At 39.7% G+C, this 16241-nt stretch overlaps 1 protein-coding gene across 1 annotated transcript in view; it reads right to left on the bottom strand.

The window, feature by feature from the left end:
* Positions 1–347: 347 nt before the first annotated feature.
* The window catches only part of LOC149312472 (cholecystokinin receptor type A-like), a 30434-nt gene continuing 14540 nt past the window's right edge, over positions 348–16241 (bottom strand). Inside the window, exons 3-5 of the mRNA XM_089526878.1 lie at positions 9565–9826; positions 7742–7869; positions 348–875 (exon numbers count right to left, since the gene is read on the bottom strand). Coding sequence (XP_089383004.1) covers positions 349–875; positions 7742–7869; positions 9565–9826 — 917 coding nt within the window. The 3' untranslated portion in view covers position 348. The remainder of the gene's footprint in view (positions 876–7741; positions 7870–9564; positions 9827–16241) is intronic.

Raw genomic sequence — 16241 nt, 5'->3', positions numbered from 1 at the left:
AACTAGTTCTGGCTAGTCATCATAAAGAGTATTTACCAATATAAAATATAAGTGTTTTGGGCATGTGTTTGTGTTTATGAGCAATACACAACCTAAGGGCTATCTTCACTGATCTTTTCTATCTTAAATATCTTCTGTCTTGTTTGAAATCAGAAGCTGGAATGTCTTTCTGCCTGATGGGAGACTTTGAGAAATTCTTGTTTGGTTGATTTTCTACTCCTACGTAGATCCAATTTACTTAAGCATATTTGTATAAAGGTATGATAGATGGATTCATCACATCAAAGAAATTGCAGGAGAAATAAAATCCATATCCCCTCCCCCCCCCCCCCCTTGTATCAGTCTAGTTCATGGTGGAGCAGATGCATACATGTTTGTGTATGAGTACCTGGAAAGTGATGCACCAGTGGTCTTCCCTTCCTCATCCTCTGCCATCTCTGCTCTAGCCACTGGAAGTTTCTGCTTGGCACAGCAAGTGAACGTTGCTAGAAAACCCATGCGGAAGCGCTTGTTCATGAAACAGTAGATGATGGGGTTCACACAGGCTGATGTATAGGACAGCAAATGGATGAAAGAGATTGGGGCTCCTGAAAGAAGCAGGTTTGCTGATACAGTGTCAAAGGCACGCCAGGTATTGACACTGAAAATGGGAGTCCAGCATATGAAGAACAAAATCACAATCACAATCAGCATTCGGATGACCAGTTTCTTGGCCCTCAAGTTAGCAGCGGAGCAGCTGCTTCTAGGGCGTTCTGTTTTGGTGATGCTACTATTTGCTGAAAGCTGTTGAAGGGGCACCTTTTTCTTCTTGCTTTTCTGCAGATAGCATCCATCACTGTCTTCATATTTGCTGCTGGCGGTGCTCGTCTTCCTCTCTGTAGACACAGAGCAGCAGAGATCACACTCCATTGGAATAGGCTTGAACAAAGCTTTTCCAACCTGTAAACATCTTTCAAGGGTAGAAAACCCAGCACAAAGCTGCCAAGAAAGTTACACTGATGTGGCCAGTAATATACATTGACTACCACTCTGTGAGAACAGACTAAATTATTGTTTCTCAGACTTCTGATAGCTGAGGCAGACACTCTTCTGAACTGACAGTGGAGGCGACCTTTGATTTTGCATCCCCCAATGGGTTACTTTTAACATGTGTAGGGAGTGAAAGTTACAAGTCCTGAGGGAACAGGTTGCTTTTTCTAACGGACAGGAAAAGAACATAAGGAGAACTCTGCTTGATCAGATTAAAGACCTGCCTAGAGCAGTATTCCCACAGTAGCCAAGCAAATGTCAAAGGGAAGACGACAAGCAGGGCATGAGAAGGTGGGGGGGCTCCCAGTCACTGGATGTCTTTAAACACAGGTTGGAGAGCCACTTCTCAGGAGGGGTTTAGCTGTGTATTGCTGCGGGACAGAGAGCTGGAGTAGATGGTCTGCTGGTCTGGCAGACTGGCTCACCTGAGTGGATATGGAATTTTGGAAATGGAAATGTGAAAGGCAATAACATGGCAGAATGGCACTTGGAACATCTGGAGGTGTGTTAAAATACATACACTGTTGCTCCCCACTTGATCTAACTCACATCAAACTATGACATCAACTAACATCTGATGGAGAATATGTGAAAGACAGAAGCAGGAACAGCAACCTAATGAGGAAGCCATGCTCTCTGGAGGAACAACATTTGGCTCCTTTGGCAACAATTTTTGGATACTCTAAGACAGACTGTGGCTGAGAAATTCAGCATATGTGTAGCAGTTGGAACATTTCAGGACTGAAGGGAACCCTGAAAACACATCTTTTCCTGCCTATTAACTCCCCTTCCCCCAGTTTAATTGTATTTTTAAAATTATAAACTGGCCTCAAGAACTTTGATTAATTTTTTAATATATATATATACTCCAGATTCATTCATCCATCTAAGACATTGCTAAGGGTATGTTTTACACATGCAGTGTAGTCCTCTCAAATTATTTTTGACTAGTTTGAATTAGTTTGGAGCAATGAATTCAGCTCCCTTTTTGTCTTCCACTTCTTGGCCACAACTAACGTCTTGAACATTGAACTTGGCAGACTTATGTAGTATAGCAGAGAACATTTATTTCTTCAGAAGGACTGCTGTTTCTATACAACCTCAAGTACAAAGTTTTTTCCCAATAGAAAATCCTTTCACAAAGCCTGTGGATTTTGATGAGATTAGTTAATTTAATCTGAACTTTGATAGAGATAGAGTTCCTGTAATGCTAGTGTGGTATAGTGGTTTGGGTTATTAGCTTTATAGCTCTACTTCTCTCAAAGTTCAGACGAAATAATGCCCCAGTTAAGTAATTTTATTGAAGCCCACAGACTTTGTGAAAAGGTTTTCTGTTGGGAAAGGACTTGGTACTTGAGGTTGTATAGAAACAGCGGATCTTATGAAGAAGAAAAGTTCTTTGATATACTACATGAGTCTGCTGAGTTGAGCTTTCAGGAACCTAGTAATGGCCAAGCTCTCTTGTTGTATATGGGATTTCATGTTTTCATATTTGTTATCTAGTATCAGATATGTTTTTAAGAGGTCACAATGACCTTTGGACAGGGTGCTGGTCTAGAATGTTTCATGTGGGAAAGGCATGCTGGCCTGAAAACATGTGGAAGACATAGATATTATTAAAATTAAAGGTAAACAGGTTTGCTGATTACTTTATCCTCTCCCAGACCTTCTGCATATCCTTTCACGAGAAAGACTAAGTAATCCCATCACAAAGCAGTTAAAGACCATACTTACTCCTCCTTCAGGGCTATGTCCCTTCCTATACAACTATCCAAGAGTTGTCTGAAATCCAATCAATGTTCATCATGCCAAAGTTAAAGTGATCAGTCATTCTGGAATCCTTTTCTCAATTCCATAGGAAAACCATCATGTCTTTGTTACACTGTGTGTGAATGTCCAACTCCCCCACCCACTTCTGACAGACATCTTTTCCTAAACCTGATAGACCCAGATCTCACTCTGACTAACTGCCAGGTACAAAACACAATATAAATATCCACCCTGCATATGGCCATTTCTCTGCTACAGACCAAGGCTCTGCTCTGCAGACCAGAGATCCACTTTCTGTATAGCCCTCATACTCTAACTGAGCCACTCTCAATTTTCCATGGAACCCTCTCTTCAGGACTGGTAATAACCCCCCTCACTAATTCCCAATTCCTTGATATCCAATCTTTCACACCTCTTTCTTAGCACCTTGTATGGTGCTAAAAGTTGTATTGGATTTGTGGGTTTATGTGCACCTTTGCATATTTCTAAATAAAACTCTCTTATTAATTGAAACTGGAGTCTCTCTGCAGGTGGAAAGGTCCCCTTATGTTACCCACCTCTCACAGGTCTCCTTTTGCGCTACATTTCCCTCCAAACACCAAGTAGATGCTGACACTATTGGTGGGGGCCCCAAGTTCTCCCACCTTTTAAGGTAACAGGGTGCTGGATTAGGACCCTGGAGACCAGGGTTCAAATCCCCCACTCAGCCATGGAAACCTACTGGGTGGCCTTGGGCAGGTCACACTCTCTCAGCCTCAGAGGAAGGCACAGGTACACCTCCTCTCAAGAAGTCTTGCTAAGAAATCCCTGTGATAGGTTCGCCTTAGGGTCACCATCAGTCAGAAATGACTTGTAGGCACACTACAAGCAAACAAAAGCTCTTATGCCACATGTTATGTCCTTGTGATGCATTGAATGTTTTTCCCACATGCAAGAGCAATATTGATATTTCCTTAGAAATTGGCCATTAATTGAACTCTAGTAATTTTGTTTTACAAGAGAATTGGTTTTTAAAGAAAGAGAGAAAAGGCTACTCAATGTACAAGGCAAGGGGAGGTATACTGTTGATGCATGCCATATTATGGAATTTTGGGATGGACTTTTATGTCATGGACTTTTGTTGCACTTATTACATAAATTATAGTACAGTGGGCCCATCCTATTGCCAGGCCATCCACCCACAGACTTGTGTGTCCACACCCCATTCTAATACTGTCAGTGTGATGTGGCCAATCACATGTCACTACCCATTGACCATAATGGAGTTTGAGCATGCACATTTCCCCTCATCCATGGGGTCTACCAGAATCAAATCCCGCAGATGGGAAGGGTGCACTGTAAAGTATGGTTATGAAAGCCAACATGGTGTAGTGGTTTGAACATTGGATTATGACTGTGGGGACCAAGGTTTAAATTCCTGCTTGGCCATGGAAACCAACTGGGTGATTTTGGACCTCATAAGAAGGGCAAACCCTTTCTAAACATAACTTACAAGGAACCCCATGATAAGTTCACTTTGTTGTAAGTCAGAAACAACTTGAAGGCACACAGCAACAACAAAGTACAGTGGGCTGTTGGTTATCTTCTGGAGTTTGGTTTCAAGACACACACCCCCCCCCCAATGGATAGCAAAATCCATGGATGCTCAAGTCCCATGAAATGCAGTGGCATAATAAAATGATGTCCCTTATATAAGATGGCAAAATCAAGGTTTGCTTTTTGGAATTTATATTTTTTAAAATACTTTCAAACTGTGGATCCTTGAATCCATGGATAAAAATGCATGGATACAGAGGGCTGCCTATATGGTAATGTATAAACAAATGTAATAAAGTAAAGTATCTGTTGGAAGGTGATGACAGTATGGAGTTTATCACACTGGGGATAATTTTGGCATTAAAGTGAGATTAAAGAGCATTTAAAGCATCCCACAAATAAAGTGAAAATGGCAAGTAATTGCGCAAATGATTATCACACACAATTGTGCAAAGAAAGTGATATCAGAAATGCATTGTTGCTGAAATCCCGAAAGTAAAAAGGTGCTCGATAATGCTTCTTTGTGACCACTTTAATGGCAGGTTTTGTGTGACATCGTGTGAAACCATTTCATGTAATTACACGATTTTTCCAGGATATTCACGGGATAAACTCCCAATCTCCTTTGTGTGATAAACTCATATGAAATGTCAGGAATGACTGGTGACTGGCTGAATGTCTGAGGGGATTTTTAAAAGGCAGGTGTGTCTGGCAGTTAGAGTGAGAGCTGGATTTGTCAGGGTTAGGAATAGATGTCTGTCAGAAGTGGGTAGGGGAGTTGGAGATCTTAGGGAAGTTAGAGTCTGAGATAAAAATTAGAGTCAGGGTGAAAGTTAAGGATATGAGTGAGAGAGTGAGAGATATGGATGTTAAAATTAGGACTATGAGTGAGATTTGAATTAGACCTAATGTCAGTCAGGATTTAGATGTATTAAATAAGTAATCTGTGATATTATGTTCAATTTCTGTTTGATAACTCATTTTTGTATTATATGCTTGAGCCTCTGAGAATGCTAAATATGGAATATTGAGTTCAGATTGAGTTCAGCTGAGTGTCCTGATGATCTTCTTCAGCTTGGTTTTTCTCCTTTGTCTGCTTTTAGTGGATTGCGTGGGAGTTCCATTGATTACTGTGATGTCTTTGTGGATGTCTGTTCCTGTTGCCTGTTCCTCTTTGGAACATGGACTAGATTTTAATTAAATCCACCAAAATAGTTAACAAATTATTGCGCACCATTAGAAAGGTTTAATTTGATGCTATGTCTTTAATCAAAGTAGGGCACCAGCCATGGTCATCTTCTTCAATTTATTCTTGTACAAACTCATATCATTATTAAGCATCATTTCAGTTAGTCCCAACTAATTGCTTGGCAAGGGCATTCTCAGTGTTTGTTTGGTTATGAAGGGTCAGATTCATGGTTAGATCAGTTGACATTACTATCTCAGTAATAGCTATCTCTAATGCAAGATTTTGGTGAGAGGCACTCATAGTTGCAGACTCAAGAGCTCCTTTGGTGTCAAGCGACCAGTCCAGTAGTGAGATGAGTGTAGAGGAATTGCTCCTTTGACTTTAATGATTTCAGTTTCTTCTTTGCATTCAGCACATTCTTTAGGTTCTTCATGCTTACTCAGTGAGTAAAACTGAGTAATTTTTGTCTGTTGGCATTTTTGTTTAAAGTCAGATCCAAGAGTGGTGTAACTCCCAAGGACTTATAATCGCTTCTAGTCATAGACATGTTGGTAACTAGTGGTTACTGATATTAGAAATCTCTTCCCCATGAGTAGAACAGAAATCTCACTGCCTCTTTAATTGTCTAGAGTGCCTTCAGTCACTGTTCACAAGCTGTACCACTCCCTCTCCCTGGGCTCAGGGTGCCTGTTTGGTTGCTGTTTATCTCTTATTGCCATGCTTAATTTATTTTATCGTCTCTTCAGCTTTTCCCCTTTCCCGGCAGCGTCTAAGGAATATCATAATTATTGAGCCAGAAATATAGGTCTTATCTTCATCTGACCTTAAAAGCTGTTTAACACTTTGCAGCAAAAGTTGAAGTAGAGACAGAGGTAGATAATAGATGGCAAGGTACTAAAAATTAATATAAACCTCAAGTAAGTACACTACTTCCAATAATTAATTCTTAGGTAATCTATTATAGAGGCTTTTCAGTTCTTACTATGGAGCTTGACAGACTGCCCCGAAAGGGCAGCCTGGGGCTGGCTGTTTTTCCTCCGGAGGGACACTGCAGCAGCCAAACTGAGCAAAAAGCAGGTTCTTTTTACAGCGCTTGGTGCATGTCACAGGTGCACCATTGGTGCACCGGTGATGTAAGCGATGTGTAGCAATGTCTGAACACTGTGCATTGCTTCCACCGTTATGGTGGCACCCATGTGAATGGGAGGCTGCCATGATGACAGCAGTGGCACATTCCAGGGGTCCGGACCATGCGGTTGCTGTGCAGTCCGCAACCCTAAAATCGCCACCGGCACACTGTTTATCGCCAGTATTACTGGCCCTGTGTCTCAGAGCTGAAGAGGAATTCTAATTAAAGTTGTGGGAGGTCATGACTACACATCTGCTTCTGCCACCATCTTTCGATACGTTGGAGAAAATCAGAGGAAAAGAAAGAATAAATTGTACTTTCCACAAACCAAACCTCCCCTGTAAACATTCGCATGTGTTCCTGTTATGCCACTACGGTATGTTGTTGTGACTCAAGCAAATGTGATCTCTGTTATTAGGCTTTAAAAACATAATGCTTTGTAAAGTGGTCCATTACTTTTTTCCTTGTTGCCCAGACTACAATATTCTGTTTATGAATCATGGACAGGCTGAAAAAAGGCAAGGAAGGCTTCTAGTTGGCTTTTAATGGTTAGTTCTACTTCTCATCTTTGTGAGCAGTGGCATAGTCAGCCCTCTGTAGCCACTGATTCTTTATCAACAGACTCAAGCAGCCATGGCTTGAAAATATTAAATAGAATATTAATTCCAAAAAGCAAACCTTGATTTCCCATTTTATAGAAGAGGCACTATTTTATTATGCTATTATATTTCATGCGAACTGTACATTCATGGATTCTGGTATTCATGTACTTGAACCAAACCTCAGCAGACATATGAGATATGTCTATCTTTATTATAACAGAATAAAAATATCAGAGAAAAGTAAACCCTATGATCATCCAGTTAGTAACAATGTGTTTTGTCAATAATGGTAACAATTATTATTTGAAAAAAATTATCCTAAAAAATGACTATTAGTTGAACACATTTGCAAGATTATTCCAGGATCTTTTAAGATTTGCCTTGTCCGATATAGCCTTTTAGTGAGATAACATGTGCTGATCACGTTTCCACATCTGAAGACATTTTGAGTGAAAGAAAGCAAAGGGGCTCAATCATAAAGATTACCTCGTGAAGATTTTCTCTGGCTGACATCAAATTTGATTCCTCTGTACAGCTCCAGGGAGATTAAACCATACGCAATCATCATTACAATCCCTGGGATAAGGAAAAGAATGAGCAGCTGGAAGATGTACCTGCAGAAGCCAGAAGCATGATTTAGGCCAGAGGAGAAGTGAGATGGATTCTTACCAACCTCTCAATAGAGCCAGTTCTCAGCAAATTGTCTCCTTTCATTCCCTTGCTATGATTTTCCCTCTCCAATGTGTGTATTGATTATAATTCACAGTGTAAGGGGCAGAGACTAGAAAGTATCACCTGGCAAATTTCACAGACAGAAGATATTACAAGGTATTTGCTCTGAGTTTGTAAACTAGATTCTACTAGTCCAGATAAGTAACTTTCCTAAGCTCTGGCAATAGTTGTGAGATGTAAAAAGGAGCAAAAACTTTATAAAGTAAACTTTGGGTGAGGGGTTGTGTCATTTTGAAAACCAGTTCTTTTAACCAATGTATTCTTTTAATAATATCAGACATAATATGGCTATCACTATTTATAATTATGAATCATATATTGTATACAGTTCCCAGGTCCACTTATATAAGGGGTTCCCCACATGGTTTAATACAAAGTGGGCAAAGTGCAGGATACCTTTGTGGTCCTTAGCACCAGGTTGACCTTTTTTGGCCAAAAAGAGGGTGAAGAGCTGCTCCTGGCAACCTCCAACCTCCCTTTACTTTTTTAATAGGTTGCCAAGTTTCCGTGTACTGTTTAACTTCTTATAAACAAACACTCATTTTTGAGAACCAGGAGTGGACTTGTAGGCACACCATGCTTTTGCAAAAAATTATTTTTCAGTAGTCTATGTGGCTCCCAAAGAGTCGCAAGGAGTAAAAATTGTGCTGGATCTACCACAGTAGCTCACTCCTGGTTTAATGATTTCTCCTTTAGCCACAAGCCTTGCACATGCCATGTTTGTTCCTATCCACCAATATCTGCTATAACTGTACCTATCTCCTCTGTCCATGCAGAAGAGCAATGTTCCTTCCTAGAGCTTTGTTTGAAGGATATAATTGTGCACTTCATCCATGTGAGAGGAGAGAGGGTCAGTTGGATTTATCTAGGGTAAACATGTATCATTCTTTTAATGGAGTGGACCATGAAATGGCTGTTGTGTTCTGCTGTGCATGAGCCACACAAATGGAATCAGCAAAGAAAGGGGCAAGGCTCAGTTGATCCCTATAAGACAGTGATGGTGAACCTTTTACAGACCGAGTGCCTAAACTGCAACCCAGCACCCACTTATTTATTGCAAAATGCCACGTCCCTCTGGCTTTCTAGTAAGAGACTCTGGCAAACTCTGTGCTGGGGCGACAGCATGTGTGCCCACAGAGAGGGCTCTGAGTGCCACCTCTGGCACGCGTGCCATAGGTTCGCCATCACTGCTATAAGAGCTCCCTCAGATGTGTACTATTGGGAGCTGTGTTTGCAGGGAGGGTTACATAGTGCTTTTTCTAGCATTACTAGTTGCCTACAGTTATATTAAAAGGAGTAGGGAAGGGGGAGCAAGGAAAAGGAAATCATGGCAGCATCTTTAAGACTAACTGGTTTTATTTTCGCATGCACATAGTCAATGGATTATGCAATCTAAAGTGTATCACATTTATAACTGGTCATAGTAAGTTCTTGGATAGTGTTCTTATTTTGCTTGCTTGACAAAGGTAAATCACTATAATCTGCTTATCTGAAATGTCATGAGTTCAGTAGCACTGATTCCTGCTTTAAAATGGCAACGGGGAAAAAAGAAACAAAACCAGCCAACTTGTTCTTACCAAGACTGCTGTATTGCATCATTCGGCCAAACTAAGCGACACTTGTTGGCTGTGCGGTTGTGAAATGTTGTATATGGTATCAGCTTGCTGTAAACTGGGTATGGTGTCATGATGGCAAAAGAGATACACCAGGTTGCGGCAATCACCTTCAATGCATGTGATTTTGTCTGCCAGACCCGAGATTGCAGTGGTTTGCAAATAGCACTGTATCTTTCCAAAGATATTGCAAACAGGCTGAATGTTGATACGCTGACAGAGACACCTATGCATGGAAAGAAGGAGAGAAAAGAGTATAAATGTTTGGCATTGGTTTTAGACTACTATGTTTCTTGGTAAATGGTGGTAATGAGATTGGTACTCAAGAAAGAAGAAATGCATTCCTGGCAGAACAGTTCATCCATCTGCTGCCAACTAGCCAGTACTGTTTAATTTTGTAGCCCACCAGTCCTGACATTAAGCAAACTGAGGCAACTGCCTGGATGTTGTGCAGGATCAGCATCTACCACCCATTCCACCTGAGCTTCCCAGGCATGCAAAAGGCCCCCACAGACAAGTTCACGTGACCTGTCCAGAATGTCTAAACTAGTTTCTGAGCTTAAGGGTGTAACAGGACAATGGAATTGCATAATTTTTGTATGTTTGTGTGCAACAGGACAATGGAATTGCATGTTGTTGTATGTTTGTATGCGTGGTTGCTCCTTTCTAAATAAAACCCTTCTAACTACTGAAACCAGAGTGCTGTCTGCATTTAGTACTGATATACATAGGTGAAAAGATCCCCGAAGTTACCCTCATTTTTTAATTTTAAAAAGTTGTTTTCTCCATAATTTATTAAGTAAGCTAGTAATTTATTTTGACATGAACTTGCTCACAGATTTCTTTTATGGAAGGTATGAGATATGATTTCAATGAAACTGGATTGTAAATGTATAATGACTTACATGTGTGACTAGTGGCATGTATTACTGCTGTTTACTGTATATATTTTGATACATAATGTCAGAATAAGAAGGAGGAAAGTTTGATTTCACAACCTCCTCTGTGACTTCTTTGAATACCTCTGGAGAATCTATTCATGTTGACATCAACCCTAGGGATGCCACTGAGATACTACAAGATCCTTTTCCATATTGAAGCAGACCAACATGGCTATGCCTTTGTTCACCTGTTTTCAAGCAGTGAGATAGTAAGTTAGGGTCAATTGTTTGGAACATTACTGAGTGTTAGTTGTCATCGAATGTATGTTTTTACCTAACATGGGTGTGTGGTGAATTTTTTTCCTAATCTTGAAGAGTGAGTAACAGAAATACATGCTTAGAAATCTTAACTTAAACCTTAAAAATTTGACTCTTTTAATTTTTTCTTTAAAAACGTCACATCATACCAAATTTCAACTTCAACCACATGAAACATGAAATCAAATGTAAATGCATTTAGAAATGTAAATGCATTTCGGCTGTGTATATAAAGATTTTCACATGAGGCTGTTAGTGTTCTTAAATCGTCAATATATCAGAATTCAGCAATAAATGATTACAAAACGATTTCAAAACAGTTACATTCACACACTGGACACAGCAACGATTTAAGAATGATTTAGCAATGATTTAAGAACACTAACAGCCTCATGTGAAAATCTTTTGGGATATTGTAATTTAAAGACATAATTTTAATTTTGCTAGTTGCTTATGTCATTACTATTGCTTATGTCACAACTATAGTTTGGTGATAGATGGAAATTATTAGTACAAAAAAATAGTAAGGATTCTGCATGGTGTGGTATAGGAGGAGATCAATGGTGTCTGTGTGTGGGGGTGACACCATGAATTACCACATCGCGTGATGCCAACCCTAGGAATGCCACTGGCTAGTGCCACATTGAGAAGCTGGGCAGACAAACCTGAATCAGGTTCCGCACCACCCCTGAATTCATCCTCCCAAGTCTCTGTAATACAAACCAGGTCAGCCTCTTCACTTTTAAGACAAATCATTGATAGTTGTTTTATTACTGATTGCCCTTGGCATTTCTTAAGTAGAAATGCACAGCCAAAGTCCAGCACAAATACAACCAAATGGGATGCAGCCCTTCTTTTATGCAGGGTCGCAGAGACCATGAAGAAGAAACATCTCTATCTATCTATCTATCTATCTATCTATCTATCTATCTATATGAGGCAATGATAATGGCTGCTACCTTGGGTCTTGTACTAGGAGAAAAGTGGGATATAAATAAAATAAGACAAATAAATAAATAGCCTCTTGTGGAGTATTGGAAAAAGATGACTAAAGTACATAAAACAATAAATTTGTAGTGTGGGAAGGGGTTTTCATCAGTTTATGAGGGACATGGATAAAAATAATTCATTCTGGGGTAAATACTTCAAATCTGATATGCAGCCACATGTTTTTCACACTAAAATAGGCATGGGAAACATGTGACCATCCAACTTACAACTTATATCATCCACTGTAAGGATAGTGAAAATTGGGGTGGATGCAGTGTCCAGATTACAGAGGAGTCAAGTCTCCTGTTACTCTATTGTTATTGTTATTTTTTGTGATACCCCAGGTTATTGCTTTCAAAAATCCATGAGAAACTTGGCCTGGCTAAAATGGGAGGAGGAGGGGGCAGAAAGTAGAGGTATTTCAGTTTTATTAAAAGCCCCAATACTCCCCAAATAATTTGAACACTGGATGGATGCTTACATAATGTTGGTGAAATGAGAGGTCCACTTCCATCAAGTCTTTAATAATGGCCGAACATCATTGATTATATTTATACCCCAAAATTACTTTTCCAGAATTAGCAGAGACTGATTTATGGCCATTTAGAATATGGTTAAAAGCACAATAAATCTTCTGGTAATTCTACTTAATGGGATATTGTGGAATAACATCTCCAGGTTGATAATTCTAACAAAATTATTTTTATACATAAACATGTAAGGTAAGATATACAGTGATGTAATGATCTGTTATGCCAGTGTAAGACAGTTTTTTTAAGTAATGCTTATTGGTTGTGGGGACACCAAAGAAAGTCACTTCCATTGTCTGAGAAAGCTGACCAGGGCAACTTTATCTACTGACAGAAATGCCATTCTCTGTTATTGCCCCTGTTGTCGCAGCACTTGCAGTCATTTTACTCATGCTACCTTTCCACTGTGGTGGGATTGCATGCTTTTATGACAGAGACAGAGAGAACTACTATAATAATCAATGCTGAAAAATAGAAGATGGAAACTAAAAAGGAAGAGCAAGAGACATCATCCAGAAGATCACAGAAATCAAAGAGAATCAAAGGGAAATTTAAATCATGAGTAGGGACTCTAAATGGGGGACAACAAAGCATGTGCTACTCATACTACAGGGACATTTGCCTCAGCCTTATTTCACCTCTTTTGTATAAACATCAAGGACCCACCAGTCAATTTTACACTTCTTTGTTACTTTTAGACATCAACCCTGATATAACATATAATGGAACCGGATTCTGTGCAGCTGCAGTTAAAATCCGTCAGGCAATGACCTCCGCAGTAGGCTAGTACCAGTCTTGCCCTGCTACACTGGATGTTAAATGGGTATTTTAAATACTGTTTTTAACCTGTGTGTTTACCTTGTTTTTACCTTGTTTTTACCTTCTTTCATTCGTTATCCCTTTTTACCTGTCCTGGTCTATAACCGTAATAAAGATGAACTGAACTGAATGAAGAAATTGAATGGTTTCCATTTTGCAAGGGAGTCAGGCCAGATTGCATTTTAACTTGAATGGAGATCATATCATATGTAAAGTAGGATTAGACTTAGAGGAAGATGGTGTAAAAATTGGAGGAAGGAGCATCAAGAATTTAAGATATGCAGATGACACCCCTACTACTTAGCAGAAAATAGCAAAGACTTGGAATGGTTAATGAAGAAAGTCAAGGAAGAAAGTGGAAAGAGAAGTTTACAGATGAACATTATGAAAAATTATGAAAAAATAATTACTATAGATTATTTGTTGCTTTTGTTGTTGCTGCTGTGTGCCTTCAAGTCATTACCAATTTATGGCAACCATAAGGAGACCCTAACATGGGGTTGTCATGACAAGATTTGTTCAGAGAAGGTTTGTTTTTGCCTTCCTCTGAGGCTGAGAGAATGTGACTTGCCCAACATCACCCAGTGGGATTCCATGTCAAAGCAGGGATTTGAACGCTGATTCTGAGCACTCAAGCCACTACAAAGATGATTTAAATAATTTTAAAGCAGATGATGAAGACATTGAAATAATTTAAGATTTTCCAGTGGCTCAGCCTCTGATCAGAGAGGAGATTGCAGGCAAGAAATGAAAAGACTAGGACATGGAAATGCAGCAATGAAAGAATTATACAAGATCCTGAAATGTAAAGACATATCATTGAAAACTAAAGTTAGGATTTTCCACACCATTGTATTTCCTATTTGTATGTATGGTTGTGAAAACTGGATTATGAAGAAAGCTGATAGGAAAGAAATCAACTCATTTGAAGTGTGGTGATGGAGAAGAGTTCTATAGATACTGAGGACTCCTAAAAGCAACAACAAATAAGTGGGTCCTAGAGCAAATCAAGCCTGAACTCTTCCTAAAAGCCATGATTATTAAACTGAGGCTGCCATACTTTGGACATATCATGAGAAGATACAACTCACTAGAAAAGACAATGATGCTTGGTAAAGTACAAGGTAGCAAGAAAAGAGGAAGACCACATTACAGATAGTCTCAATCAAGGAAGCCACAGCCCTGAGACTGCAAGCCCTGATGGAGTGACTTGGAGGTCTCTCAGTCATAGTGTCACCATAAATTGAAATTGACTTGACAGCAGTTAGCAACAACAACAAACCATGAATATGCTGCCATCTATTTATGCCAACATGGCTACAGTGGCCTATAGGATTGCAGTCTAACAGTCCTCCAGAGAAGGAGAAAAAAATTACAGTTCCAATATTCAGAAATGGAATTCAAACAGCATGTCTCCAGAAACAGTTTACGGACATAAAAAAAATATGCCCCCCCCTTTTTTTTCTTTTTTTTTTTACTTTCAGAAACTAGAAGAATAAACCCATTAAAATCATATTATCTCAGTGTAACATTTTGAGAATTAAAACAGGGGAAAGAAGAAGTGTTGCTTCCTTGGCCGCTTATTTCATAAATATACGTAAGATCAGAAGAATAAATTAGACATGGGTTTTGTCAGTCTGACTAATATATTTGTCAGTTTTAACCAACTAAACTATGACTAAATTTATAGAGAGCAAATACTGATAGATGACTGCTTACCTATACAGACAGTTACAAGAATTACATGCAGAACTGAGGGCCGCTTGTTTCTGTTTAACAGTTTAAACCTAGATCTGCTGAACACCCACCTATCCTCTTCCCATGAGAGTTCGGTCTAATAAAATAAACAGTTATATGCTGATGATAGTCTAATGCTGGCCTCTGCTCAGATGGGTTCCAGATGGTTACTGTGAGTTTATGGGGTGATTTGTCAGAGAAAATGCCAACTGTACTAAATGCCAACTAGATGCCAACGGTACTAAAACTAAACTGCAAGGCTCTCAGGAATGGTGTGATAAATGATCATTTAATCAGAAGGTTGTTGAACAAATTAGTAGTTTCAGTTATTTAAGGTAATTCAGTGAGGTCATTTCTATAATTTCAGGTCATGACAAATGGAATTAGTGTTTAACTCCAATGAAACCGTTGTAAAATCTAAAGGTATATATTTAGCAATGGGGTAGATTTGATTTCTTCCTTTCTATGTACAGAAAGTCTTTACCCAATTACTGCAGAAACAGCCAGAAAGTACAGATAAAAAATTTAAGGCATTTATTTGATGGTTTACCAGAATCTCTTGCAGGACATATTAGTAAGGAGCTGGGGTTTCATTCAGGATATTCTGGTTCTATGTCAACTCTCATGTATTATTGTAAATGACTTGTAATTTATAAGAACACATTAATAACATCTCGTAACAACAAAAGGATAGACATTGGAGTAACTGGACCATTCATTGGGAGACAAAAAACACTGAATATTATATCTCGGGATTCTATGGCCTGGTACAGGTGGGTCCCGAAGGACGCCCTCGTCACATGCAAGGGGCTCCCCGCCCACACTCCCCTCGCACATGACGAGGGCGTCTTCGCTGCGTGGCACCGAATAGACAGCACATGTAGCGATGATGTCACTGCTGTGCGGCCTCCAGATGGAGCCGTGCAGCAGCGATGTGCTCGTGCCGCTGCCAGCTGTTTGCGATGGCGCAAAAAGGAGCCGCTTTTTAGTGGTCCTTTTTTGCATAACCGTGCCATGCAATTTGGTTGCTGCGGTGCAGCTCCACAGCAAAGAGAGGTGGCTCCTGGCCGCCTCTTCCTGGCGCTCTGTACCTCGCCTATGACAAAAACCTAAGTTAATAAAATGTTAAAGTGTTAAAAACAACCTATTTTTCTAATTTGGCCATGTAGATAAATTGACTCTCATTGTTGCCCCTATTCCCAATTTACCAAAGTTGCCCATGTCCTGGAGCTGAGCTAGGCAATTGTGGCCCTCTGTATTACCCACCTGCTTTAAAATTACTTCAACAACCTGCCTTCAATTGCCAACAAAAGGCCTTTTTTGTTGTTGTTGAGATTCCAGGTGAAGCCCTGTTGGTATCTAGAGG

Source organism: Sceloporus occidentalis, unplaced genomic scaffold (assembly GCF_023333645.1).
Source record: "Sceloporus occidentalis isolate IW3139 unplaced genomic scaffold, rSceOcc1.0.p SCAF_5, whole genome shotgun sequence".
NCBI classification, from domain to species: domain Eukaryota; kingdom Metazoa; phylum Chordata; class Lepidosauria; order Squamata; family Phrynosomatidae; genus Sceloporus; species Sceloporus occidentalis.
This window is presented reverse-complemented; position numbering and strand designations above follow the sequence as displayed.